The 27,343-nt window shown below is 46.5% G+C and overlaps 1 protein-coding gene across 4 annotated transcripts in view; it reads left to right on the forward strand.

The window, feature by feature from the left end:
- The window catches only part of TPCN1 (two pore segment channel 1), a 43,359-nt gene that overhangs the window by 1,601 nt on the left and 14,415 nt on the right, over nt 1–27,343 (forward strand). For 3 of the 4 annotated variants that reach the window (XM_066331344.1, XM_066331343.1, XM_066331346.1), the window contains exons 3-11: nt 16,989–17,113; nt 19,548–19,724; nt 20,580–20,693; nt 21,533–21,663; nt 23,408–23,496; nt 24,075–24,109; nt 24,656–24,714; nt 25,425–25,524; nt 26,469–26,585. In XM_066331344.1, coding sequence (XP_066187441.1) covers nt 16,989–17,113; nt 19,548–19,724; nt 20,580–20,693; nt 21,533–21,663; nt 23,408–23,496; nt 24,075–24,109; nt 24,656–24,714; nt 25,425–25,524; nt 26,469–26,585 — 947 coding nt within the window. Of the gene's footprint in view, nt 1–13,567; nt 14,335–16,988; nt 17,114–19,547; nt 19,725–20,579; nt 20,694–21,532; nt 21,664–23,407; nt 23,497–24,074; nt 24,110–24,655; nt 24,715–25,424; nt 25,525–26,468; nt 26,586–27,343 lie in introns of all 4 variants that reach the window. The other variant, XM_066331345.1, reaches the window with a different exon arrangement.

The following is a 27,343-nucleotide window of genomic DNA, read 5'->3' on the forward strand; positions in this document are numbered from 1 at the left end:
TCTGAGCGTGTTCAGAGAGTTTCTGGTGGGTGTTACACCTCACTGGCTGTATCTGTGCACTTTTGTCCAGCACATCCCCAGACTTGCAGCTGCAGGTGCACACACACAGGTCTTGTGATCCTGTTCCAGCCCTTGCTGCCACAGGCTGAACATTTGGAACAAATGCATAATTTCCTGGTCAAGCATCTCCTTTTTTCCACATTATACCTCCGTGCCATACTGCCTCTGAGATTTGATTCCTCTTGCAGTAAGATGAGTTCCCTTAATTTTCTCATTCTTCACTTCCCAACTCAGGAATTAATTTTGGATAATCAAGATTCCTCCTCCCTCCTCCTCCTCCTCCTCTGCCACCCCACAATACAGATCCCTGACTAAATTGCCCAGTTGACTTTCTCTAAGCTCTGTTTTATCCTTGCTTCATCCCATCTGTTTGTCTTTTAAAGTTTAGCCCTCTATTTTTAAGTTATATAGAAGAGAGATTTCTTCCTCCATCCATGGGTGTATTTATAGGATTCCTTGTGACTAATTTTAATCACTCTTCCCTCTTTCTTTCCCCCGCCTCCCATCCCTTCAAAGAAGAAGTTGTGTGAGGCTTAACAATTGCTTGAAGCCAGCATGACTGTGTTAAAGCACAGGCATGAGAATGAATGTATTAATAAATAAAATTCTCCACATTGAAATACAGGGAAGTTCTTTAGGGACACATTTTGTGCTGCTTACAGGATCGCTGTGTGGTTTTTGAGAACTCATTTCCTGGGATCCTTCGAATGAAATGTCTCTTATTTGTATGTTTTAATCACTGTTAAAGTTGGATTTGCTGCAGAAATATAAAGCTTATGCCATGGAAGCGATAGGGAATGATATAGAGCCTTCTGAAGTCAGGGTGGGATGAAGGATTAGGAGGGGAAGGCTGGCATCAACAACTTGAAAGGCACGTTTATCTCTGGGAAGTGGGAAGCTTAAATCAGGGAGTGAGCACACTGACACCAGCACTGGCAAAAATAAGCTTGTTTAAAAAGCAGCACGTGTGGTCCGGCTTTTGCTCTTTGCCTGCACAGAAAATCTGCTGTGAAATGCAAGAAAGTTGTGTCTCGGGGAGGCTGTGAGGAGTCAAATGTGTCCCCTCTCTCTGCCTCCCCTTGGCTGCTGAGGACTGAAAGGGCATGAACAGAACTGTGTGGTGTCACATTTTCGGTCAGAAGCTTTTCTTTTCCAGGGAAAAAGTGTGTGAGAAGTCCTTGTCAGGGGAGGGACAGCCTGCCAGGGTGATGGTCAGGACATGGGGACAGGGAAGGTCAGGAGGCTCTTTCCTTCTGGCTTTATCTTCCCTTGGCCTAATTGAATATTCAGCCAGAATTTGGAGGAACAGTCTCCTCATTACTGTGCCTGGCCATCGTGGACTCCAAGGGATTCAATGACAGGTTAAACACAAAACTTTTCAGTGAGGTGTGTCTCCAGAACAGGCTGGGGCTGTTTGCAGTGAAGGACTCACCATCCTCTTCCAGGTGACACTTGGGGAAAGACAAAGTGCCTGTAGCTGCCCCTTGTTCAATCACGTTTGAGGTTGCTAATAATTAAGTCTGGCTCTTGCTTTGTGTTCTTGTGTGCACAAACTCTACATTTTAGTCCATTTTCCAGCCTGTCACAACCATGTCACTGAGTGCTGTGTGGGTCAGTGTATCAGCTCTCGTGTTTTTTAAAGAGCTTCTTGTGCTTTTAAATTAAAAAAAAAAACCAAACTCTATCCATGATCTGGCTTTGTTCCAGTCAGGTCTTTGGATAAATAAATTTGTAGTTGTGGATTCTTGGTGTTGATTGCCTGGAACTGGAGACAAGTTTCTGGGTTAAAATAAGTAGAAACAGGATTTTTCTGAAAGCTAGCCCGTAGCAGATGTAAAAAGAAAGGACTGAAGTGCCAGAGTGAATTCCTTTCCAAACCTTGCAGGAGAGTTCTCTCCTGGGTAAGTGGGTGTCTTGGGGTTAGAATAAAAGAAAGCTAAAGGAGAAAATTGTCTGGAAAATTGCATTCTTAAAGAAAATGTCCAGCTGCAAAAATTAATCTCCCAAATCCTCCAGCTCTTAAGCATTTAATGAGAGAAAATACTTGCATGAGGAGGAATATTAAACTCTGCCTTGCTTGGCTTGTGCTGGCATACAGGGCTTCCAGGGAGCTCCCATCTGCAGCCACCACAAAGGCTCAGAATCCTGCAAAGCTGACAGGAATTCAGACCACATCCAGAAAAATGTGGTCCCTGTGGTGCTGGTGCTTTTCTGACTGCCCCGTGTAGGGGCTGGGTGATTTTTCTTCGCAGCTCCAGCAGCTGAAGGAGAAGCTCTTGCATCAGCTGGATCCAGAGCGATGAATGTGATGCTGCCCTTCCCTAGCACATCTTATCTGAGCATCTCCATTGGAACTCCAGTTAAGGTCCCCAGCCCCTGCCTGAGGGCAATGACTAATAGGAAACTGAATTCCTAAAGAAGGCAAGAAGGGAGATGGCAACCTGGCTGTGGCCTTTCCAAAATCCTGTCCTGAGAGTGATGAGAACCTGCCAGGGTTTAGTGATTTCCCATCCCTCCTGAACTCCTGGGAAATATTTGAACAGAGCTCTCAAAATACCTCCTAAGTGCAGTGTCTGTTTTCCATCTACAAAGGCAGCGTGGATAGCCTTGAAACTCTAGGACAGTGTCTCTCCTTGAGCTGATGGGAGCTATAAACAATAAATGAGTGCACATTGATTTATCCTGTATTAGATCAGATACAAGATTCTCCTTTGGCTCCTGCATGGAAATTGCTGTAGCCTCAAGTAGAGTTTCAGTGTGTTCAGAGCAGAAAGTACAGCTCGGAGTGTTGTACACAGAACAATGGGATATTGTCTGATTCCCCACACAATGGGGGATGGCAGGGGGAAAGAAGTCATCTTTCAACTCTGGGTTTTTACAAGAAAGCAACTGCTGCTGCTATTGAGGTAAAAACTAATTATTGGGGAGGTGGGGGAGCAACTGCAACAGCCAAGAGCGATGTTTTCTAGAGGGATTGTTGGAAAATGGGAAGTTATAACTTTGAGTGAGGTGCCTTTGCAATCTCACTTTCTGCTGCCTGAGAAGTGAATTGTCAGGAAAAGAAGAGCCAGCCTGGCCTTTTAGGAATGTGAAATATTTGGGTAGGTGAATATATGCCTGTCGCTGCTGGGAATGAGCAGGTGGCTCAAGGTTGTGTGAAGAAAAGGAGATTTCTTTGTTGGTGAGGTTGGAGGGGCTGCCCCAGGCGTGCTGGGTGAGGAATGTGGGTGAGGAAAGCCCAGGGCCTGCTGGTTGTGCCTGCAGAACAGTGTGTGGGGTGTGCTGGGCTTCCCCCAGGGCTGGAAGGGGCCCTCTGCCCTTGCACTGGGACAGTTCCCTGCTGGAATGTGGGGAAGGGCTTTCAGCAAAGCTGTTCCTTTTGTAACTGCCTGCCAGAGACTCAGGTGGTGGTTCTGAACACACTGTCTAATTACAGCATTAATGGATGTTGTAGACAAAAAAGTTGTCTTTTCTTAAAAACAAAAGAATTATATATTAAGCCCCAGGTAGACACCTGGGATTTGGGGTAATTAATGTTCTTTTTGAGGCATGGGAATTACCTGGATTTAGATGTGTTTAGTAGCCAAACCTGAAGTGACAGAAATCTCTTCTGGGCTGGATCTGGTTCCAGAACAGGTTTGTACCGGCAGTGAGAGAGTAAAGTCTGTCCATGTGGTCCACAGCTTCAGTCCATCTGCTCATGGAATCATCTCAGAGAATCCCAGAATGGTTTCAGTTGGAGGGGCCTCAAAACTCATCCTGTTCCACCATCCTGCCATGGGTCAGATTTCCAGGTGCAGAACAATTCCTAAGGGGCTGAGGAAGCAGAGAATAAACCCCTGACCTTTGGAAAAACGCTGCAAGCACACAAACTCTTGGGACCTGTGCTTCTTGATCTGCTGTGGAGGAATTCTGGCCTTGCTACCTTTGGCATTTCAAATGTCAGCTACCTGATTTAATAAATAATTAATTTATAAATCCAGCTACTGGATTTAATAAATCCTTCAGGATCTGTAGGTTTTGATCCTGGTGTGGAAGCAAAGGTTTCAGAGGTGGCTCTTTGGACTGAGGCACTGGGTATGAAATGCTGTGGCTAATTAAGGTGAAGGAATGAAGGGGATGAGGGAACAAGCAACTGCTTGCATTGGACCCGGCAGATTCCAAGATTTCTGACAGCCAGGCTCTTAAACAGCCTTTTGGATTATCTGGTGGCTTTCTTGGATGCTGTGCAGGATATTTTCTCACGTCATGGCCCCTAGTTCTACCAATTTGCCTTTAATTAGTTCCAGCAGCAGCAGCGCTTCTGCTGCTGCCTTTAGAGGTGAAACATGGCCAGAGCACAGGGCTGGGACCTCATTTTGGGAAGCAGGCTGGTTCTGCTGCTGGAGCAGCTCCTCCTTGCACCTAGAGTAAGTCAGGTAACGCCACTGTGGGTCACATCTCACCTGGAAAGTGCTGATTACACCTGGAGTGGGAGTAACCCAGGGAGCCTTCATTCCTTTGCTATGAGGAGGTGCTGTTTTGCATTGCTGTGCATGAATCATTTTTCTTAATATGCACCTGCTTAAAATTTATAGAGAGAGGAATTTTTATTTTTTTTTTCCCAAAGCATGATTGCTGGTTTTGTGGTGGATTGTTGGTTATGCCTCTGAAAGTCTCATTTCTCTGACCTAACAGCCTTGCATTCTGCAACTTCTGCCAGGGCTCCTCTAATCCTTTCCTGGCCTAGATGACTTAAAATGAATGTTTTAAGCAAGCAAAGCGGAGCAAAACTGCCTCTAGGATGAGTGAGGAGTGAAAATCTTGGAAAGGGAAACGAACACCCAAAACATAAGGAGATTATTGTTTTCTCCTTCAGTACAATTCGTTTCCCTGGGTGATGAGCTCTGTAAGCCCAGAGGAAGGAGGGAAATGCTGCTTTTTAGAAGATGTTGGGGATCTTTTGCTATGATGTTAGAAAAGAATGAAAAATATCTTTCTGCTCTGAACCATCCCCCTGGAATCTCACTTGTCCTGAGGATTCAGGTTTTAAGGCAGGGCTGTGCTTAAATACTTGGGCAGAGCTGGTGCCTTTCTTTCACCAGAAGGAGACCCGTGTTGTCCAAAACTCACAAGCATTTGTGTGGAGAAACTGTCAGGGTGGCTCTGTGAGCGTGGAGCCTGTAGAGGAAGAACCCCAAGCACAGTAAAGTACCAGGAGATATCGAGGGCTACAGCCATTGTGGGTATTTTTTCCAAGCCTCCCTTGTTTTCTGAGCTCTGCAGGAGATGGGTTTGCACAATGCACACGTTGTGTGTCTCACAGTGGGATGCTCTGTCAAACAGAATCTCTGCACTGTTGACTCTTTCACGCAGCGCGAAGGGGAAAAAAAAAAAATCCCAGTGATTTTTGTCTTGAATGCCCCATGCTGTTCAAATCTGAGCTGGTAACTGCCTCTGCAAGGTAGAGAAGACTTGGGTTAGTGTTCCATTATCCTGGAGTCAAATGGTTCTTTCTCCTTTGCCATCTCCTGGAGCACTGAGGATGGAGATCCTCCTGCTGGAGATCCAGGGGGGACACTGCAGAGTGGGGCAAGGAGTCTGGAAGCTCCACACTCCCTTCCTCAAGATGGGAGTGAGTATCTTGGTGCTGGGAGGGAGAGAGGGAGCCCCTGCCCTTTGTGTGCCTCTTCTCCAGCACAAGTCCCACCTTTTTGGGGCGAGAGCAGAACAGGGTAGCCTTGGGTGTTTGCTCCCTGAGCTGATTGCTTTCATTGGGAAATGTGGGATAAGGGCACGTGTCGTGTCATCAGAGGGCTCTGCTTTTTTGAGCAGGTGGTCCTGGAATTATAAAAGACGTTAAGGAGTTTGAAAGTGTTGGAGCTGCAATTTTAAATTGTCAACTTTCCAGCTCGAACCGGTCACTCCTCAGCCACCACAGCTGACTTGGAAACATTTGGCTCAGGAAGCGGAACAACAGTTGGAAACAAATAGTGATTAGTTTTTTCATGGCTTCCCAGGGAACGCATCAGTTTGTGCGTTTCCCCCCTCATTTCGTGGTTCCTGTGGATTTTTAAGGCACTGTAGATGCAGGATGTTCCCTTCAGCCAAGCCTGCGTACTGGCAGATTAAAATGAGCAAAGGCTGAGCACGCTGAGTTCACTCATCATAACCAATATGATGCTTCTCAGAACTTCCTTTGCCCTTGGTATCTTCACTGAGGAATCCTGCCTGCTGCCGTCAGCCCCCCTGCGTTGAAATCCCATTTTACCCGTTTCAATGCTGTAAGAAGTGCTGTATAAACTAAACAGGAGCATCTGTGAAGTGGTTAGAGTTGTTGTTGATTGCCTTTTCCTTATTGCCTTCGGGGGATTTAGGCTTGAATTTGCTGGAAGTAGAATTTATGAGCCAGAACGCTCCATTTCTGATCCTTAAGCCGGGAAAAGTGCGGTGAATTCGATCGGTCTTTTCTCCTGCCTCCCATGTCTCTGCCTTTTGATCTGGACCTCGCAGGGCTCTCTCTCTCTCTCTCTGTGTCTATAACATAATTGCTTTTTGCATGTGGAGAGGAAGGCTGGTTTTCACATGGCTGCTTTCTTTCTGGGGAGCTGCAGGAGCAGCGTTGGGGTTTGGGCCATCTGCTCTCGGTGAGCAGTTCCGCAGGGGCACCTGTGCCTCACCTGGGTGTTACGTCTCCATTTCTTATAAGACAGAGACAATTTTAGAGATAGAAGAAAAGAATCTTTGTTTTATACTAAAAAAATGCTTTCTTGAGCAGTACCCCAAACACGCTAAGAAGCCCATAAGTAACCGAAAGAAAAGCTGCTAATAAGTAAAGCTGCACAATCGGCAAAAATTCCAAGCAGTTGCAAATTTGTGACATTAAGAGCCACCTGACTGTTTTTTTTTTTTCCTATAGCAATTATCTCCAGGAGATTCTAGAGAGACTCCTCTCCCAAAATAAGGAAAAATCATGTTTAAATAGTAAAACTAACTAAAAATCACAAGTTACGTTCATAAGAAATTAAACAGTTTATAAAAGGAAAAGAAGTATTTAGAAGTTTCATTTGGCTTTTTTTTCTTTCTTTTTTTCTCTCTTTTTTGTCCGTGTTAATAAATCTATTTACCTTTCAATTTAAGCCTGCTTTGCTTCTCCTAATCTTATCTCCCCAAAAAAATAAGAAAGTAAAAACCACTTAAACCATTACACTAAATTTAGCAAACAAAATTCAGCAAACAGAAAACCACTACACTGGGGGACAGGCAGGCAGCAGAGGTGAGCTTGGGGACAGATCCTGAGCATGGCAAAGGGAGATGCTGTGGTTTGAATCCTACCCATGGGGGTTTGCAGCATCCAGTGCTGCCTTTACAACCACGATCTGGTGATGTCTGTGTGGAACAAAAGGCTTTTTCTCTCCTGCTTACGTGTGGGGGAAGAGAATTTAGGATGTGTGTGTCTGCACAGCCGTGTTAAAACCCCTGATTCTGTGGGGCTGGCCATCTCAGCTGCACTCGTGTTTCCCACATAACACGTGTGTTTCTGCACTGCCGCTTGGGAATGGCTGTGTTTTATTCCAGCTATAACTGTTTTGCAGAGAGAGAGTGTTTTCACTATGCCCCAGAGATTTGGGAAAGTTGATGGCTCGAGAGCGAAGTGGATTTCACTAGAGTGCACAAATGTGTTCCTGGTCTTCATTAACCAAATGAAGGAATGCCTGTGGAATTATGGCTGAGTGATCAATCCTGGGAGTGTTGAGGAGAATTTTGACATTTGAGGGGTGAAGTGACCAAGTCAAAGCCCTTTCCTTTCAAATACAAGGCTGGTGGCAGGACCTTATCTCTAGGGGTTGCAACGGAGAAGACTTAACCATTCAAAATTTTCTATACTTTGAGGCAGCACGAATGTGTAGAAAACAGAAATGTTTGTGGAAGCTTTAAAGCTGTTGCAGAGGCAGCAAAAAGTCACAGTAGCAGCATGCCTGGGCTAGCTAACAGAAAAGATACACAGATATGTAGATCAATATACATCCAATGAAGGAATAAGACCTGGGGGTGGAGGAAAATCCTGAAGAGAAATGTGGTCAGCAGAGTTAAAGGTGCTATAAAGGACTTGAGAAATAAAAAAAGCATTTTAAATGAGTTCAGCCTGTCAGGAGTTCAGGGTTCAACACTCCAGTAGTGCTACAGGGAAGCTCAAGAAATACTGAATGTATTCTGTATTTGCTGAAAAGCCAGATGACACAGTCATTGTATGACCTATTCTTCCATCCCCATGGTAAATAGAGATTAAACAGCTGATTCTAAAGGTTAGCATTTAAAAAATCAGCAGATGACTTTTGATTTTTAAGGCTGCAGCTTAGGCAGTCTGTACATTGCAGTGAGAGTGACTTTCTTCCAGCCCCAGAAGGTGTTTTGCACCAGGCAGGGGATTGCAGGCCAGCCAGCCAAGATTTCCAGGCACAACAATGGGAAACCAGCAGTAGCTCTTCTAAAATCTGGAATAAAAGGAGACTTTTTTTGTGTATGTGGAAGACTTTTGAAGTCAAAGTTGCCCATTTTCTGAAGATGTGGTTCTGTGTGAGGGCTGTAGGACTTGAAGTTAGGACCAGCTGAGGGAAAACCAGCTGTTCAACAGATGTCACATTAATGGCTGAACTCCTTCCTTCCTCTCCAGCCATTAAATGCAACCTCCAGTTCCTGTCAGCAGTGGTTTCCACCACATGTGCAGAAGCCTTTTTTTCCTAATGGAGAACAGTTCCTCAGCACTTGGGGCTGGGGTTTTCCCTGCTCCTTGACATGTGTCTTCCTCTGAAGTTGGCAGCTTCTCTTTCCTGTCTGAAGGACAAGGCAGAGGAGATCTGGCAGTGTTGTATTTCAAAGGAATCAGCCTGGTGGAGCCGTGTTCTAACACTACAAAACACAATTACCTCCTTATCATTGCTGCACCACAGCAAATAACTTTAATTGGTCTCAGCCTGTCATGGTAAGACGTCGAGAGTTTGTTATTTAACTTTTAAATTTATGTCGTTTTCCTGCTCTCCCTCTTTCTTCAGGGAAAAAAAAAAAAGGTCAGTGAGGCACATACCTTATTACTGCCTTCTTCATTCTAGTGCTGCTTTGGCCATGCTGGGGGTTTGCTACCCACATTAATCCTGGTTTCTCCCAAAGGGAAGAGCTTCCTCTTCTGCTTCCCACTGCTAACTCTGAGACTTCCCTGGAGAGCCGCTGGCGGCTGGAGCTGGCAGTCAGTCCTGGCAGCACACTACTCTAGTTAAAAAGGCCAGATTGCAGCTTAATCAAACATCTTTCCAAACTGCATCAGGGAAATCCAAAGGCTGCGCTTTGGAGAATTGAAATGAGGAACGTGCTCTTAAACTGCTGACATTGTGTTGTTAGCGAAGCCAAAGCAGATCTTTAATGTGTTAAAAGCAGGAGATGCTGGTTTCCCTTTTTGGAACAAAAAGAGGAAATTCCTTCATGTAACAGGATATGTTGAAGAAATGCTATAGCTGAGGGACTCTGATATTGTCTCTTTCCGTTATTTCCTCAAAAATTCTGAATTAGAAATGTGTGTGTGTGTGTATTTCAGGTCTGGCCTCTCTCTCTGCCTTAGGCAGAGTTGTCTCTTCTCTTTTCCCTTTTTGGTTCAGTTCAGCAAAGCCTTAACTGTTTCCAATTGTTTTTCTCATTCATTAGTTGTTCCATGGAGCCCCTCAATGACTCAGATATTTAATTCCAGTTATGGTATAATTTTATCTCAGTGTGTGTAAAGCCTTTGTTGCCGTGATACGATCGGACTGATGAGATTATGGAGCGTATTGGCTGCTGAAAGGAGGGATAATGTGAGTTGTAGGTGATCCTTCTGTTGTGGTTTTGGCTTCTCCTTTTTGTGGTGTTGTGGTTCATTTGTTAAGATAAGAAATAAAGGATATGAAACCGGCAGCAATTTGGCTTGACACAAGTGAGATTCTTAATTATAGCTTCCTAATGCAACCTTTCATTTTGTGGGACTTCTGCTGAATAAAAATGCTTTGGATTTGGCTTTGCAGCTCTGTTGACAAGCAGCAACTCCTGTGTTCCACAGCTTTATACTGAAGGAATGCCTGATTCCAGCTCTCCCTGTGATATTTCATGGACTCTCAGATGCAGGAGGATTTAATCCCACATCTGTCAGGAGGCAGCTTTGTGGAAAGGGTTTACACAGGGGATGGTTTGCAGCTGTCAGTTCATCTTCAGCTGCTGAAGTCTTGCTAACCTAGTTATGGATCCCAAACATCCCAAAAAGGAGGGGTCTGCCCCTCTGCCTCTTGCTGCTATGAATTCAGGAGTGAAAGTTGTCCCAGGATCAAACAGTTCCTGGCCAAAACTTCCCACATAATATTTCAAGAGAGGAAAAAAAAAAAAAAAAAAAAAGCCAGAGTGACTCAGGGATGAGATCAGAGGAGAGCAGGTGTCCTGGGGAGACGAGGCAGTGAACTGCACAGATGAGGATCTCCAACCAACCCAACTTGGCTGCTGTGGATGGGTAAAATTATCCTCATCCTTATTTTCCTGGAAGTCTTTAATTTAATTTTATTTTTTTAAAAAAAATTCTTCCTTACAAATGTCTCTGTCTCCAAGAGGGTGGTGCAGGAAGTGAATATCCAAGTGAATCATCATGGCTCTTCTCCCGTGACATTCACTTTTTGAAGTGACATTCCCTTTTTGTACGGTAATTGTCTTCTTGCTTAGTTTCCCTCTGTCTTAAAAGCACTGAGGCTGCAGAAGGCAAAACTGGCAATTATTTTGGAGTTTGCAGAGCAAAGGGTTAACTGGCTCTGCCTCACTCAGCTGGATGGAGCCAGGCTTTCTGCTGGGACTAAACCATGCTGCAGCTCTTGTGGCATCGTGTTCAGCTTGTGCACCGGGGGTTTTACATGTGTGCAGTGCAGATGTTAGCAAGGGTACGGCGGGCCCCTAATTAAGCAGTGCTGGGCGTAAGCTGTCTTCCGTGGAAGGAGCCCGGCAGCACGACTGAGAAGAGGCAATGATATATAAAATGTGACTTACCATGCTGAGGGACATCTGCTCCTCCTTCACGAGGATTCAGCTCCCTGTGGTGATGAAGGCACGGTGTGAGCTTGTGTTGGGGCTGGAGGAACTCGCTGCATCCTCGAGTCAAGGCGAGGACAGTCGCCTTTTACCGCTGACAGGAAGCGGCAACGTCCGTATTCTTTAAAAAAAAAAAACAAAAACAAACTTTCCTCTGTTAAATAGGAAGCTGAAGTGACTTTATTTGTTGAGCTTCACAGTGAGTGCTGTGAGAATACAGTAAGACAAAGAGCCCTGAGGCCCTTGCATATGTTTCTGCCGTTGTCTCCAAGGAAGAGCATGACTCAGTTACGCTGCCTCGGAATATTCCGAAGGAGATTATTTCTCTTGTAGCAGAAGGGCTTGGCACTGCTCTCTGTTGGAGATGCCCTTTTTTTCTGGGCAACAAACTGACAGCAAATTGTTTAGACTTCCCTATGGCTGTTTTGCTCCTTCTCACATTGTCCCCTGACACAGGACAGGCACCAGGACGTTTGGGGCCACAAAGACCAGTCCGGCGATGCTCCTGTTGGCACGGTGCAGAACTGGCAATCAGGCCACAAAGGCAGTGATTTCCCTGTGCGCCTGCCTCACCTCTGAAATGTGTTGCCAAGGGCCAGACCAGCTGTGCTTTCCAGGCAGCTTCCAGCTCTTTTTTCTCCCGGGTAGGTGAGCCTGGCCTTGAAGAGACAAGCACATGTGTGTTTGTGCCTCAGTGCTTGGAAGGGGCAGTTCCTTATCAGCCTCCTTGGAGGAGGGAGGGCAGATTAATCCTTTGGAGGTGAAGCCGCATGGCCCTTGGAAGGGAAAATGCCATCACTGGTGCTGGGACAACTCCAATACTTGACTTCAGATCTTGGCCTTGGGACTGAAGATGCCTGAACAGATTGCGTTGGGGAAGGGTAGGCATTTACCTTGTTTCTGGTTGGTTTTTTAATGGATTCCCTGTGGTGCAGCTGATGAGAGTTTCCCAGGAGAGAGTCTCCCTGTCCATCCTCACCACAGCCTCAGGGAGCAATGTCACTGAGAGCCAGAAACCTCAGCCAGCACAGGGATCCTGCACTGGACAGGTCTTGGGTGTGAGCTCAGGAGAGCCAGGAAACACCAAGAGAACCTTTGATGCTGCTGGGATCTGCCTTCTTCCATGGGCTCATGTTCAGTGCTGTGGGATGGCTGGTGATGTTTGTATTGAACCAAAATTTGGGCTCTGTGGCTGAGTTTGGGAATTACAGATCCAGTGCAGATGGAGGGTGTGAGAAACAGAGAGGGTTATGGCAGTGAGGAATGCAAAGCCTGAAAAAAAAAAAAAAAAAAAAAAAGGCTCCAACTGAATGGTAGAATGGTAAAATCATAGAATGCTTTGGATTGGAAGGAGCAGACACAATACACTAGGTGGGCCCCAAGCCCCATCCAGCCTTGAACACTTGAACACACTGGTGACTGGAGCTGCCCAGACTCTGTGCCCTGGATAGTTTGACCTTTCCAAATGCAGGAGGTGATGCCTTCCTTCCTCTGCCCTCGTTTGGTGAGTCAGGGATCTTGCAAGGCCACGTGAATGAAGGTGTCTCCTGTCTCCAAAGTTGTGTGTCCTTGGCATTTCTTTTTTTGCCTGTCCAGAGAAATATCACTCACACATGGAACTCACTGGAGTGACTTGCATATTGCATCTTACATGGACTCCACACGTGATGTGTGAACAGTATGACTGACAGAATAAGGATATTTTTTGCTGATTTAAGTCACTTCTGCCTTCACATGTCCTGCAGTGTTCTGTCATCATAGCTGTACTTGCTAAAATAGCAATATCTGGGCAGGGTGGAAAGTAGCATCCAAAGCACCCTCAGCCATTTAGGAGAAAGCCCTGGTAAGTCCAGTGAAGGCTTTGGAGCCAGGCACTGAGCCAGTTGGGGAATCTCAGTCTGTTTCAGCGCAGGGCCATAAAAAGCGTGTTCTATCTGGAAAGCAGAACATCTGGCAAACTGGCTAATGAGAGCCAGATTGGGAGAGCTCCGAGGCAAATGGAAGAGCTGCCCTGTAGGGTTGCTTTATAACTCTCTGAATTTCTAGGAGGTTACTAGTTTGTTGGAATTGTTTTTAAAAACTATTATTTATTTAAAGACGTGCAGACACCAAACCCCGTGGAATTCCAGAGTGACTTTGGTTTGATATATAATAGCTGGCTGGGAAGGATGATTTATCCCAGCCTCCTGTGGATGTTTTCTGTCCCTTATTCCCCTCTCAGCTCTGCCCTGGAGATCCCCCGTGGCTGCATGAGCTCCTCCGAAAGAGAGGAGTTTGTTTGCTCTCAGCCCATGGAGAATTTTTCCTTCCCCTAAGCAGGGAATTTGTTTTACAGAGGGAGAGGTTTGGGCTCTGGAAAGTTTATGCTCTTTCTCTTTCTTCCTTGTTTTTTTTTGTTTTTTATTGTAATGATGACATATGGAAACTATTTACACAGGAGCATGCTCCGCTGCACTGAATGGAAATGCTGGAGTCCCGGCAGTCTCGTTCCGGATGCCTTGTGTAAGCAGCCAGCTGGTTTTGCTTTTCCTTTTTGTTTTTTTTTCCCCCCTTTTTTTCTTTCCCCCCCTCCCTGCCTCCCTGTGTCTCTTTTCAGTGATCGGCTGGGATAAGTTACACGAGTGTAAGGAAGGAAGCGTTGCCATCTGTGACCGGCTCAGTTCGCTTCCTTCGGCGCTGCGAACTTTGAAACACCTATTTTGTTGTTTTTGGTGCTGGAGATTCCTCGCCGTGCCTGCTCAGCACTTTGGGCTCCTCTGCCGTTAGCTCATCGTGCTGGCTGGCGAGCGAGCTGTGCTAAATGCCAGCACACCAGAGCGCAGCACACGCGTCCCCGCTCCGCCAGCGCGCTCCTGCCTGCGGCGGCTCCCCGTCCTGCGCCTCTGCCTTCCCGAACCTCGCCCTGGGAAACACCCGGGGAAAGGCGCTCGCTGAGGTCTCAGCCGCCTTCCTCACTCCGAGGGGAGGGGAGAGCAGCCGCTCGGCTGTGCGGGCGGCAGAGCGGAGCCTTCTGTGCGGAGCTTTCCCTTGAGGAAGCGGCGAGGACCGGCTTTCGGGAGGGAGGCGGGAGGAGCCGGGGCCGTGCCCGGCTGCCGGCACCGGCGGCTGCCATGCAGTGGAGAGAGCTGCCTCCTGCCATCTACTTCGAGGACTCCGGGAGCCCCGTGGAGAGATCCTCCTATCTCATTGAGCTCCATACTGATGGTAAACGCCGTCGGGGATGTTGTGCAGCACGAGCGGAGCCGAGCTTGCATTAGTCTGTGTCATTGTTATCATGGGAGCAGCTGAGGAAATTAGCTCGCTGGAGGGCTGCCAAGCACACAGTCAGAGGGCTGCTCTTCAAATTTATTATTATTTTTATTATTATTTATGACCCAGATGATGCTGTTGCCTCGGGGATGCTAGATCAACCTTCTGGTACCTGATGGGGAGAGGAGCTGATCCACAAAATGCAGCTCCCCGCCGGAACACTTCAGTGCCTTTTCTGTTGTCTGTGCCTGGTTTAGACAGCAGGAAAGCATCTTGATTTCTAGAGCTGCTTCTCGTTTCTGATCTGCATCTCTGAGTGCTGTTTTGTATTTGCGACGTTGGTCTCAGAGCTGGGACAGCTCTTCTGTTTCCAGCTTCTGTGGGAAGCACTGAGTGGGGTCCTGTCCTGGGTTTTTGCTGGGGTGTGTCTTTTCCCGGTGTCAATCCTTTCCAGAGAGGTTAATTTTGGCAAAAGAGCTGCTTCAGGGTTAAAGGTGATTTTGGCATCTTTTGGCAGGGTTCAGTGTGTTGGTGTTTAGGTTAATGCTACAGGCCTTTGCTGGTTTGGCCACAGTGTGTTTTGATCCTCTTAAATTTTATATAATCTGTAACTTAAAATCCAGGTTCTAATGAAGATATGCTCCTCCTGTAACTGTTAAGCATCAAATGTGAAAAGGTTTTGCTCTCAGGCTGCAGTTTGAGGGAGTCTGTCTTTTTGAGACACGTCCCCAGCAAAAGCTCTGTAAATAATAACATTTAAGAACTTTTTAGAGCTTGCTATATAACGCTTCTGATTTTTGCATATGGCTGTCATCTTAGTTAAAAAGCAGACAAACCAGAAGGCTGCCATTCTAGCTCCATGGATAAATAAAAACTCCATCATTCAGGTTTTTGGTTTTTTTTTTTCAAGAACTGTGCTAAATCAAGGGGTGTGGGGGAGGAACCGGCCTCATTCAAACATTTGTCCAGATTTTGAGTGGTATTTTAAGGGTGTGGGGGCAGCAAGGAAAAGAAACAGGCTTCGTGCTGCAGAGTGCTCAGCAACCTGAGTGTGCAATCTGGATGGGCTTCAGAAACCCCAGAGAAATGTTATCTTGATTTGATTTAGGGGGTGGGAGAGGCAGCTGTGGCTGTGCACTGCTCAAGGGGTTCTGATTTCTTCCCACTCCCTGCCTCTGCCAGGAGCACATGGTGCCATTTCTCTTGGCGAGTGCAGAGTTTTTGGCATGGGCTCCCTCTCCACCACTCCAGAGGGTGTTCTGGAGAGACTGAATCAGTAATTCATCGAGGATTATTTTGTCACAGCAAATCTTCAGCAGGCTGTCATGAGAAGGGGAAAAGAACCTCGTGGTGCTTTTTTTGCCCACTCTCAGATAACAACTTGGAGCACAGAGAGAATAAGCTGCCACACCACAGCTCCTGTGCTCATAAAATAAGGGGGAAATCAGCACTGCTGTGCTGGCAAGCTCAACTTCACATGTACCCACTTTGGGAACAGGAGGCACTGGAGGAGGGAAGTCTCTTCTGAAAGCAGGAACAACCATGTGATGTGGGAAATGTTTGAAACTCTGGAGAACTGAGTGTGGCTAGCTCTACCACAGGCCCTAGGCAGGTCTCACTGCTGTGGGTTCTCTGCTCAGTATTCTTTGTCAAAAGTAAAATAAAACCCCCGGTCCCAGAAGAAGAAAACAAGTGACATTCCCTTTTTGTACAGTAATTGTCTTCTTGCTTAGTTGTCATCTGTCTTAATAGCACTGAGGCTGCAGAATGCAAAGATGGCAATTGTTTTGGAGCTTACAGACATGCCCTGTGTAACTCTCCCATAGGAAGGACACTGTGTCTGTGTAGCTCTGCCTGGGAGTTCCTTGCAATTGAATTGTTTTGGGGCTTTTTAAACAAAATCTTCATTTACACAATCTGGTTCAAATGTTCAGTATGGCGTTATTCTACAGTTCTTTGCTGGTGAGGAAGGACGAGCACTCAGAAATTTCCGAGTCAATGTGTGGAGTGTGAACAGAAAATTCATCTTGCAGTTTGTTTGCATCAGAGGGGTGTCAGTACTTAGCAGCACCTCAGAGTGCTGCGAAGATGTGTTATTTAGTGACTCTGAAGTGCTGTGAGAAATGGGGCTTTCCACTCGAAGTACTGACAGCTTTTCTCCTCACATTAGTGCCCCATGGCAGGGGCAGTGCTGTGTCTGTCCTTCCCTGGCTTCTGCTCCAAGGACACGTGCAAAAGCTTCTTGCTCCTTCAGCAAACCCTCTTTTCTTCCCTGGGCTGGGTGTCCTGGGAGTCTGGTGGCTGTTACCTGCCTGGTTCTAGTGTCTGATGCTGCTAGCAAGCTTCAGGCATGACAGCACACACGTGTGAGCCAGGAGAGCTGCCTGCTGTGTTGAATAGGAAGCTGTCTGCTCTGATGATCTTTGGGGAGCATTCCTGTGTGAAAGTGCTGGGTCTGAGCGTCTCTTTAAAGCTCCTACCTGCCAAGAGTCCATTTGTCAGTGTACAAGCTGCCACTTTCCCAGCTACTCTGCCTGTCTGTGATCCCAGAGCCTCGTGCTCCTCCATCCCAGCTTCCCTGATGGTCAATCCCTGTTTCTCTGCTGCAGATGGAGGCAGCTACGACGTGGTCAATGACGCCTCCAGCCCCGCGGCCAGGGAGTGCTGCGCCCAGCAGAGCTCTGCCCGGCACAACTGGGAGATGAACTACCAGGAGGCGGCCATCTACCTCCAGGTGAGCCCTGCTGGGTCTAGGGGAGGGTGGGCTGCAGCAGCTACGGTGGTTCTTGGTCGTGGGAAACAAACAGCTTCTGTTTTGGGGCTGAAAATTCGGTGCTTTGCCAAGGATTCTGCTTCAGGAGTGGGGCGGTGCTGGAGGCACCTCCAGATGGGCTTTGGAAGTCATTTGGAGCAAATGAATAACAAAATACCCACCCTCTCCCAAGGGCTGTAGTGGTTGGGGGGCTCAGCACATGCCCAGTCGTGCCACCTTGGCATGGAGATTTTTGTAGCTGGTCACAGATTGTCATTTCATCTCCACAGTCACTCCAGGAGGAATGGTCAGTGCTCTCCTGGGGATGTCTCCTGTTCTGGAAGTGCAGATTTGGCCATGGGGTTGGTTGGTTGGCCCAGTTAGAGTCAGTCAAGTCCTGCAGGTCATGTGAGATATGAGAGAAAGCAGAGGTCTTGATTTCTACAGGACTAAAGGATGCTGGCTGGGATAAGGATCAGCCAGGAGCAAAATTTATAATATTTAAAATAATAAAGAATCAAACCCTACCCATGCTTCAGTTACCAGAACCACCATTCTTACTGCAACAAAGGGTTTGCATTTTTAAGCTTGCTGTACATCTGGTGTGAGGAATTAGCCACCAAAACTGAGCTTCTCCCAAAGCTGGCCAGTCTGAAATTGTTGCTGGTTCCATTACTGTCCGTCCTTCCTTCTCTTCATTCCCTTTCAAAGCTCCGAGGTGCTTGGACATAATTGGGTTTCTTTTTTGTTTAAGCCACTGCAAGGTGAGAGAAACCATTTGTTCTTCCCTGCTCTGACCCCACAGGACTGAGAAATCTCGCTTCTCAGATATTTTAAAACAGTGTAGGCTGGACCTTGGCAACACTTGAGCTCCGTGGTGTGCTGGGGCAGCCCTGACGATGGCAGGGTGGCTCCAACCTCCCTCCCAGGCTTTTGTTGAAACTCCTGATTATTAGAGCAGCTCTGCAAAGGGTCATTGAGCTGCTGCAGCTCTGATGGTAATGGGCACAGCAGGCCTGGCCCTTCGGATAGGGATGATTGCTGCTGCTGCCTTGACCAATGGCCACGATGACACTGTCCTTGAAATTAAGTAGAATCACTTAAACAGAGTTTTGTGAGCAGTGGCTGCAGGCAAGTGTCGGGTCTGGGTAAGAGAGCTTTGCTGTCCAGCCACGTTTGGAATTGCCTGGCTCCCAAGAGGCAGGATTTAGGCTGTTTGTCATTCTGCAAGTGTGTTCTGGGGGGCGTGGATGGGAATCACCCTGCTGATCTCAGCCTGGGCTCTTTGCAGGGCTGGCTGTGTCCTGCTCCAGCCCAGCTCTCTGACCAGCAGTGTTTGTTCTGAAACCCTGTGTGAGCTGGAATAAGTGAGAAGCATTGGGAACCCTCTCCTGGGCGAGTCTGGAGAATGCTTCACTTCCTAAAGGAGAGTTCCCTGACCTCGTTATCCATTTGCAATCACGGCTATTCTGCTTTGATAGTAATAGCTTGACTGTCCTTGCAGTAATTGCCTGCTTGGAAAGATGTTAATTTAAATAAAACCTCACCACTTCTTGTGCATCCATGTGACCCTGCTGGGGAAAAGTGATCTCTTATGACAGTTCCCAAGAGGCAGCAAGTTTCCTGTGAGTGACAAAAGCTCCCTTGCCAAAACTGTTGACTCGAGAAAGAGAAGAAGCTGTTGGGTGGTTCTGCATGAAAACCCTCTAAAATCTCGCCGAATTAAGTTTCATCCTAGGGGTAAAAAATAGTCACGATGTAGCTGTTTGAAAATCAGTTGTAGGCTAAGTGTTAAATGGAATATCTGACCTTTTAATGTTAATTAAGCTTTCTAGTTAAGAGGGAATGACAGATCAGCATAGAGACTTGTTAATTTTTCATGGAGTCTGTCTTACCTTCCTGAAGCAGGAAAACACTGTGTGTGCTCCAATATTTTCTCCCAGACATTTTGCAAGGCCAAGATAAGGAGGAACAACTGTCAGCCAGGTGCCCCGGAGCTTATCTGGGTGTTTTCCTGTTCTGTCCTGGAGAAGTTTAATCAAATAAGTCTGTAAACATGTGGAAGTAGTTGCAAATAAATGAAGTGCTGTGTTTATGTTGGGTTGTTGGCTGAAGTTTGTTTGCCTGCCTCTAGAAATTCTCCCAGATCTCTGCCTCATTGTGAAAAGGCTCAGGGGTTTCTGAAGCAGGAGTTTGTGGATATTGAAGAATTTAATTACTGAAATGTGGTTATGACCAGAAGGGGATGTCCCGTGTGGGTAGAGTCCATTCCTCAATAAACACGTCAACAACAGGCTGTAAATGGCAATAATCCTTTGGGAATTGTATCTAACCGCTATAAAAGTCTGCATTCTTCACTCTTTTATAGCACTGAGAGTCACTAATGCTGTTCCCTCCTTTATTCCTGCTGCGCTAGGAAGGAGAAAACAATGACAAGTTCTTCACTCACCCCAAAAATGCCAAAGCACTCTCTGCCTACCTCTTTGCACACAACCACCTTTTCTACCTGATGGAGCTGAGCACGGCCCTGCTGCTCCTGCTGCTGTCCCTCTGCGAGGCTCCAGCGGTCCCCATGCTCCGTCTGGGCATCTTTGTGAGTACCTGGGGGCTGCTGGGGACAGGCTGCTTGCTCTGCAGTGTGGGCAAGAGGAAAACCATGGCCAGACAGAGAGGAAGGAGGAGGCAGTAAGAGAAAAAAAAAAAAATCCACCTGGCTTGTTCTGTAAATGGTTGACAGCAGATAAGCCAGACAGCAAAACTTCCTTTTCCCATGTGATCTAGGCAGACCACAATGAAAGTGACACTCATTTTGGTTATTGATTTGTGCAGTTCTTCATTTTGTAACAGAAATGGGTGGGTTTTTTTCCTTTTTTTTGTGAGGTAACTCAGCAGTCTGTGTGCTTTGATGGGATGGCTTCAAAGTTGTTTGTCAGGGCTGGTGCCATTACCTCAGCAGCACCACTCCTAGAACACAGATGAGGACCCTCCTTGTGATTTTCCAGAATGTTTAATTCAAAAGAAAACCGTTTTCTGTATAAAATCACTCTGTCGAGCAGTTCTCCTTCTTGTCTTTCACTAAAATATTACACTCTCCATTTTTTCAAAGGGTTTCTGCTCAAGTTGTTGATGTCTTGGCCTTTTGTTTCAAATGTATCAGTAAGTTTTTCTCTGTGTTGCTCCAGCCCAGAAGTGACATGGATTTCAGAAAATTCTGGCCTGGTACTGCTTAGAGGAAAATTGCACAGGGTTTCATAAAAGCACAAAGCAGTAGATCTAGAAACTTTCAAAGACGGTGCTATGTTAGCTATAAAAGAGTGGCTTAGGGTTTTCCTGCATGCCACAAGATGATGTTCAGACTGCTGTCAAACCCACCTGCTCCTTGGAAAAGGAGGGGCAGGAGTGTGGCCTCTGCTGTGTTGCTGTTCTCACCAGCCCTGTGCTGTGGCAGGTCCACGCAACCCTGGAGCTCTTTGCGTTAATCGTGGTCGTCTTCGAACTCTCCATGAAGATGAGGTGGCTGGGCTTCCAAACCTTTATCAGGCACAAAAGGACTATGGTCAAGGTGAGTTTGTCTGCTTGATTGTCAGAGTTTCTCCTTTAGCACCTCCAAGACCCAAAGAGCCAGATTAAATATTGGCCCACACTGCAGCAGGGATGATGCAGCCGCTGTGTCCCGGCTGCCAGATGATTCATATGAGAGATCCCAAAACTCTCAGGGACACCTCCCATCCTCCAAATGTCCAAATAAGCAGGTGGTCTGCCAGAGCTTTGCCTCTGATTCCCCCTGTGGTGATTTTTTAGAGAATTAATTCGTGTTTTATAGAAATATATGGTATAAAATCATTTTGAATCCAACAAATAAAAAGTGATTGTGAAACTGCAGCCTCTGCCAGGAACAGGGGAAGCAGCGCATTTGCAATAGAAAGAAGGGTGTCCCCACCAGGAGATGTGTCTCCTCGGAAGATGGGATTACCAATGACCCAGTGATCAACACCTGATGGAAATCTTATCTACATAGGCCTGAGTGTGCATCCCAACACCAGTTCCCCCTAAATGCAGTCAGACATCCAGCCCTGCCTGGAAAGCTGTTCACCAGATTGTGAGATGGGAAGAAAAGAAATATGAATATGGAACAATGACTGAGTGGACAAAAGGATGAGGCGACCCTCTTTCTGGCCAAAAAACTGTATAAAAACCAGCCCCACAAACAAACTTTGTGAGCAGGGGAGGATATGGCGTGGTAGAGGCTGGATCTGAGGTTCACCCAGCACTGATCCCGGCTCGGTGCTGCCCTTTGCTTGTGGCTTTTTCGAATTTCTATTTGGCGACATTTCTCAATAAAATGGCTTATTGATGAAATGGGGCTGATCACTTCTTACACCCCCCCTCCCTTTCTTGCAGACGTGTGTGCTGTTGGTGCAGTTCGTGGAGGCCATCGTGGTGCTGGTGCGGCAGACGTCGCACGTGCGCATCACCCGCGCCCTGCGCTGCATCTTCCTGGTGGACTGTCGCTACTGTGGGGCTGTCAGAAGGTGATGCTGGGCTGCCTGGGGGCTCTGCCCTCCTTCCTGGGGCTGGGCTGGAAGGGGAAAGGGTTGAGCTACAAATCCCCCCTGTATAGGAATCCGTTTCTCACACCTGGCTGGTGTTTCCAAATAGGGAAAGAGTTTCGGTTTACCTTGAGGCATTTGAGGAAGTTTAGGAAGTTCTGTGTTTTTCCCTGATGGAAGTGGCTCAGGGCCAGCCCAAGAGGATGGATTGGGCTCTGAGAGTGTAGCTCAAAGCCTGTTGTTAATTTCATTAACTGCAAGCCACGTTGTCCCTCCTAAAACATTCAGTATTTAGGAAGAAGCACAGAAGAAGAAGAAGAGCTTTTTGGAGTGTTTTAGCAAGGTGTCAGAAATTTTCTCAGACACATGTGTGTGGCTTATCTTTTGTTTTCAGTAACGTTTGTTATTTTGTTATTTTTCTTTATTAACTCTTTTGCTTTGCAAAACACCTCTGAAGAGCAATCTCGCTTATTAATTTAGCCACTTCTCTGCAAAAGCTGGACCCTCAGAGATTGATACATTTACACGTGGTTCATTACACTCTGACCACCTATTAACCTGTATCACCCCTGGGCCTTATTTACACAGGCCCAGGAGTATCTAAAGATGTGAAGACTGAGTTTAAACCTTGTGAGAAATTAAGATACGTGAACCCACCCAGATAGGAAGTAGAAATGCACGTTTACTTTCAAATAAAAGCAACATTTTTAAGTACCTTAAAAGTAAGAGCCTGTGTTAATAAGTACGAAAGAGACGTATTATGGTTTATAGTTCAGTAATCTTGCTTTTTGCAAAGTTAGTTAAATTCTAGTCATAACAAAAATAATGTAGCCTTGCTAGAAATTCCTAGATAGAACTATATGTGTAGAATTTGTGTAAAAATTTACAAAAATTAGAACATCAATTTTAGCTTAAGATAGGTCCAACACTTTTGTAGAGGGTCCATGTTTAAGCTGGATTGGCTAAAAATAAAATAAAATGCACTAAGAATGTTAGGAGGGAACACAGAATATGGGTGCTGTTGTTGCTGTTGGCTTTACTGCTGCTAATAAGGTGCTACTGCTTCTACTCAGGACTAAAGAACTTTATGTTAGAAGGCTTCTGCAAACTGCTGCAAACTCTAATAACTTTGCCTTCATAGGACTGATTTAACTGATGTAACAAAAGACTTGCTTTTACAACTACCCAGCTTCTAGCCTTCAGTGAAGACATACCAAAATCTCAGCAAATGGTGCCCTGTGTTTTAGCAAATCTCCAGCAGGAAAGCACTCAGCTCCTTCAGACATCCCAGGAAAATCAGTGTCTTTCCCTGAGTGTTGGAGATGGTTCTGTTGTGAGCTAAGCGTGGATGTGCTGATGGTACTCAGGGCTTGGGTGTATAAACCACCTCAGAGACCAGCACAGGGGTGTGGCTGCATTGGCTCTGCTCCTTGGCTTGCCTGGAGACTGCACAGTGAATCAGGGCTGCTCTTCAGTCTGGAGAAGCAGAGCTGACAGCGTGACATTAGTGTTGTTTGCAGTACCTGAGAGCTGACTGCAAAGGACAGATGGGTAGCTTGGAAATGATCTTGATTTAGCAAGCTTTCTACTTTTAATCCTTGGAGGGAGTGGGAAGAAAGCCCTCAAGTGTGGGGTGGTGGTGGTGGGTTTTTTTTTTCTTTCCCCTGACAACCTGGAGGAGTAAATGTGAGAATTTTAGTTTATTAATGTTTTCTTATTTTTTCAGAAATCTGCGACAGATCTTCCAGTCCCTCCCACCATTTATTGACATCCTTCTCCTCCTGCTTTTCTTCATGGTGATTTTTGCTATTCTGGGTGAGTTGTATTTATGGATGGAGAAGTGATGCTCTTAACCAGTGATTGTCCAAAAGCAACATGAGCAGCCCGGATGAATATAAAGCTGATCAGATTCAGCTTTATAAAGTGTTGCCAGGATCTTCCTTTTATCCCATTTCACCTGCAGTCACCTGGGAGGCAGAGTTAAAACATCCAAAAAATCTGAAAGCTGGGTGTTTGATTTTGAGACAAAAGTCCTTTTGACCTCTTCCAGAGCACAGTCAGTGGTGTTCTCAAGCACTGCTTCCACCAGCTCTTCTTCAATGTTGGCAGTTTCATCTGCATCCCCACAAATGCCTGTGTCCTGAGTGTGCCTGCTACAATCCAAACCACCCCCAGAAAGTTTATTTTCCAAGAGGAATAGTGAAATGCCAATGACATCTATTGGCAAATCTCTGTGGGGAAAGTCTTCCAGATTCAGGGTGTCAGAGAGGATTTACTGTTAGTGTGGGACCTTCCCTTTGGGAGCTGCTCCACTGCTCGACATTGAACTGACTTTATTTTTGTTTGTTCTTTCTCCTTTCTCTCCTCCTCTGTTTTCTCTGCTGCCTCTTTAGGTTTTTACTTGTTTTCTCCTAACCACTCGGATCCAGTGAGTATCTTGACTCTTTCATTAAGAGACCAACATGACAGTGCAGTCGTAGTTGGTTCCATGTTTGACCAAAGAGTGGCTGCTCCAGGGCTGCCTGGCAGTGTGACCCTGCTTTACCCTCTGCTGAGGAGGAAGGCTGTGCAGGGAACTCCCTTCAAGACAGGATGTCCCCAAGGGAACATTCTCAGGGCTGTTCCTTGTTCTTGATGCCTTCATTCAGCCAAAAGAGCCTCCTGCCACTGTCCCCAGGGGAGGTGTCTGGGGCAAAGCTTGGCCACTTCCACTGCTGTGGGCAGAGTCCAGCAGCCACTGGTTCCTGCTGCTGCCCAGGCTGTGGCTGTAAAAATGTGCTTTTGGTTCAACCCTTCACACAGCATTTCTCATTCAAAAAGGCCCAGTGCTGAAGTACTTTTCTCTAGGGAAGGCATCAGGGAACTGTGGGAGTGCCACATCCACAGGGGTGAGGGGACTGGTTGTTTCTTTGAACAAAATGTCCCTATGAATTCCTGCTTGCAGTTCGTCATGGGAATTTTTTTTTTCTTTCAGTACTTCAATACCTTAGAGAACAGCCTGGTGAATCTCTTTGTGCTTTTGACCACTTCAAAGTAAGTTCATGCTCTTCTATCTCAGGCTGTCCCTTTGTCCCAAAGGAGTCTGGCAGAGGCAAGAGTTTATCTGCAGAAATGCTCTGTCTCAGATGGGTCACCCCCTTCCTCTGTCTAAGAGAGAGAGAGATGTCCAGGGTCAGCCTGCATGGGAAGAACTGTAGTTCCATTTTACTTTAGGACACTGTGGCCTCAGCTGCAGAGTTATCTCTGAGGACTCAGATGTCTTCATCACTGGGAGGGCAATAAGAGGGGAAACAGCTTTGTTAGGCCTTGGTCCAAGAAGGGAAAATTTGTGTTTGTGCTCCTTTGTCAGCCAACAGCTCGCTGCTGAGAAGTAACTTCCTATTCCTGTGCTGCAGTTCACCTGTCTGCTAGGAAATTGGGATAACAGCAGTGAGGAAATATTGATCTGCTGTCAGGGAGAGCCCTGAGGATTAGGAAATTAGCAAAGGATGGAATAAATCTGAGGTTGTACTGCTGTTGTTAAGTACGAAAGCACAGCCCTTAACCAAAATCCCATTTGGTGTTTGGGATGTGCCAGGAATGTGTTTGCCATATTTATTTTTTTTCTGCGAGTTTTATACAAATGTGCAGATCTTTAGGTGTGGGTTTATACACACACAGCCCCCCATGCCCCGTGCCTGTTGCCTGTGCAGTGGGATGTGTACCATGAGTTATTTTGTTACCCTGTGTCCTTTGGGATGCAGTTTTCCTGATGTGATGATGCCGTCCTACGCCCGGAACCCCTGGTCCTGTGTGTTCTTCATTGTGTACCTGTCCATTGAGCTCTACTTCATCATGAACTTGGTGAGTCCCCAGGGGAGCACTTCACTTCCCTCTGCCTGGTTTGGAGCTCATCGCTCAGCAGAGACTTCCCCATTCCCAGAACTGCTCTGCAATCATCTCAGACCCTTTGGCAGAATACTTCTAGAAATGGCAGCTTGGCTACAGATAGAACTCTTTTAATGTCTAACCACGTGGAATTGAACTAAATCACAGAAAACCAAATTATATGAGCATCTTTCAACTACTCTCCCATTAATATCGTGCTTGGAGTGACATACTCAGTTGCTTGAAATTTATTATCCTTCTCTGTCTTAATTATTTATCATAAAATGGCATTTTATTAGCTGGACTTGCCCGAAATACTTTGTAAATCAGTTTGAAGGAGGATGGAATTACTCAGTATGGCAGGACTGCAGTGCTGATCACTGCAGAGTGGGAGCATGGCTGCCCAAGGGAGGATGTGAGTGCTGGAAAAGGGCTTGCCAAAGGAGCTGAGGAATTCTGCAGCCCAGAGTGGGGGATCTGATGCTTGTGATTGGATTTCAGTGCCTTCCCAGATGGAGGGTTAGCTCTGCTGTGTGTTAGCCAAAGCTCCCAGGAAGGGTGAGTGCAGAGAGCAGCCCTCAACCCTGCTTTCCAGGAACAGATCAGGGCGCCTGAATGAATCTTCTGATAGGGTTTTCTGCTGGCATTTGTGTGGTTTAGCCATAGCTCATAAAATCCACTAGCAAGTGTTGAGAGGCCAGAAACATCTGGACCTCCTCCAAAAAGTGGATCAGAGCTGTGAGCCTGGGGATCTCTTTGTGAGATCCCTTTGTGGGTTCCCTCGTGCCAGCGGAACCTCGCCAACCCCATCCTGCCTCCATCAGCATTCCTCCTCCTCGCTTCCCTGAAACCCTGTAGACTATAAGGGTCAAAACAGCACCTTTTTTTTTTTTTTTTTTTTTTTTTCCCTGTTTTCTCAGCTTCTGGCTGTTGTGTTTGACACCTTCAATGACATTGAGAAGAGGAAGTTCAAGTCCCTGCTGCTGCACAAGCGCACGGCCATCCAGCACGCGTACCGGCTGCTGGTCACCAAACAGGTACAGCTGTGCCACAGCGCCCTGGGCTGGGCTGCCTGAACAGCACCTCCAAAAACAGGCCATTTCTCTCTGCTGGTTGTGATCAGACTCACCCACGGGCTGGTGGTTTTTCCATTTATGTAGCTTGTTCACTTCTGTTTCTGGAGAAAAATAGAGCGCTCTGAATTTCAGCCCTGCGTGAGGTTATGGCTTGGTAAAATGAGGGAAATCTGTTCTGAAGGGCATGTGATCATTGATTTCTCTCTGATTCAGTCTGGGTCACTTGAGGACTTGGTTTGGCTTACCAAGCATCACTACTAAGAGGAGGGATGGGTCATAGAATTGAAGATAGAATCCATTTTCCAGAACCTGCACAAGTGAACAGTGCAGAAACCTGCACTGAATTCACCTACAAACTTTTTACAGGGACAAGAGCTGTGGGGAGAAGGTTGATTTCTTGCTTAACTTGTTGGAGCAGGAAGAGAAATAAGACCCAGAAATAACTAACCCACTTCTGGTAGATTCGTTTAGTGCATATAGCTGATGGTCTTAAAACAAGTGCCGTGATGGGATCTGTTAGGCTGCCTGCTGATTTCCCAAGAAGAGGGGTTGAACTCTGCTTGGGGTGTCTGGTTGGACAATTTTCAGGTGATGGGGCAACAGGGAACAGTTCTGCATTTTCTGGAGGGACCAATTGCCAAGAAGGCTTTCTGATCTCTGTGCCCTGGGATGAGCTTGGTGTGTTAAAGGGTACTTAGGGGGCTCAGTAATAATGTATG

The sequence above is a fragment of the Sylvia atricapilla genome, chromosome 17 (assembly GCF_009819655.1).
Source record: "Sylvia atricapilla isolate bSylAtr1 chromosome 17, bSylAtr1.pri, whole genome shotgun sequence".
Taxonomy (NCBI): domain Eukaryota; kingdom Metazoa; phylum Chordata; class Aves; order Passeriformes; family Sylviidae; genus Sylvia; species Sylvia atricapilla.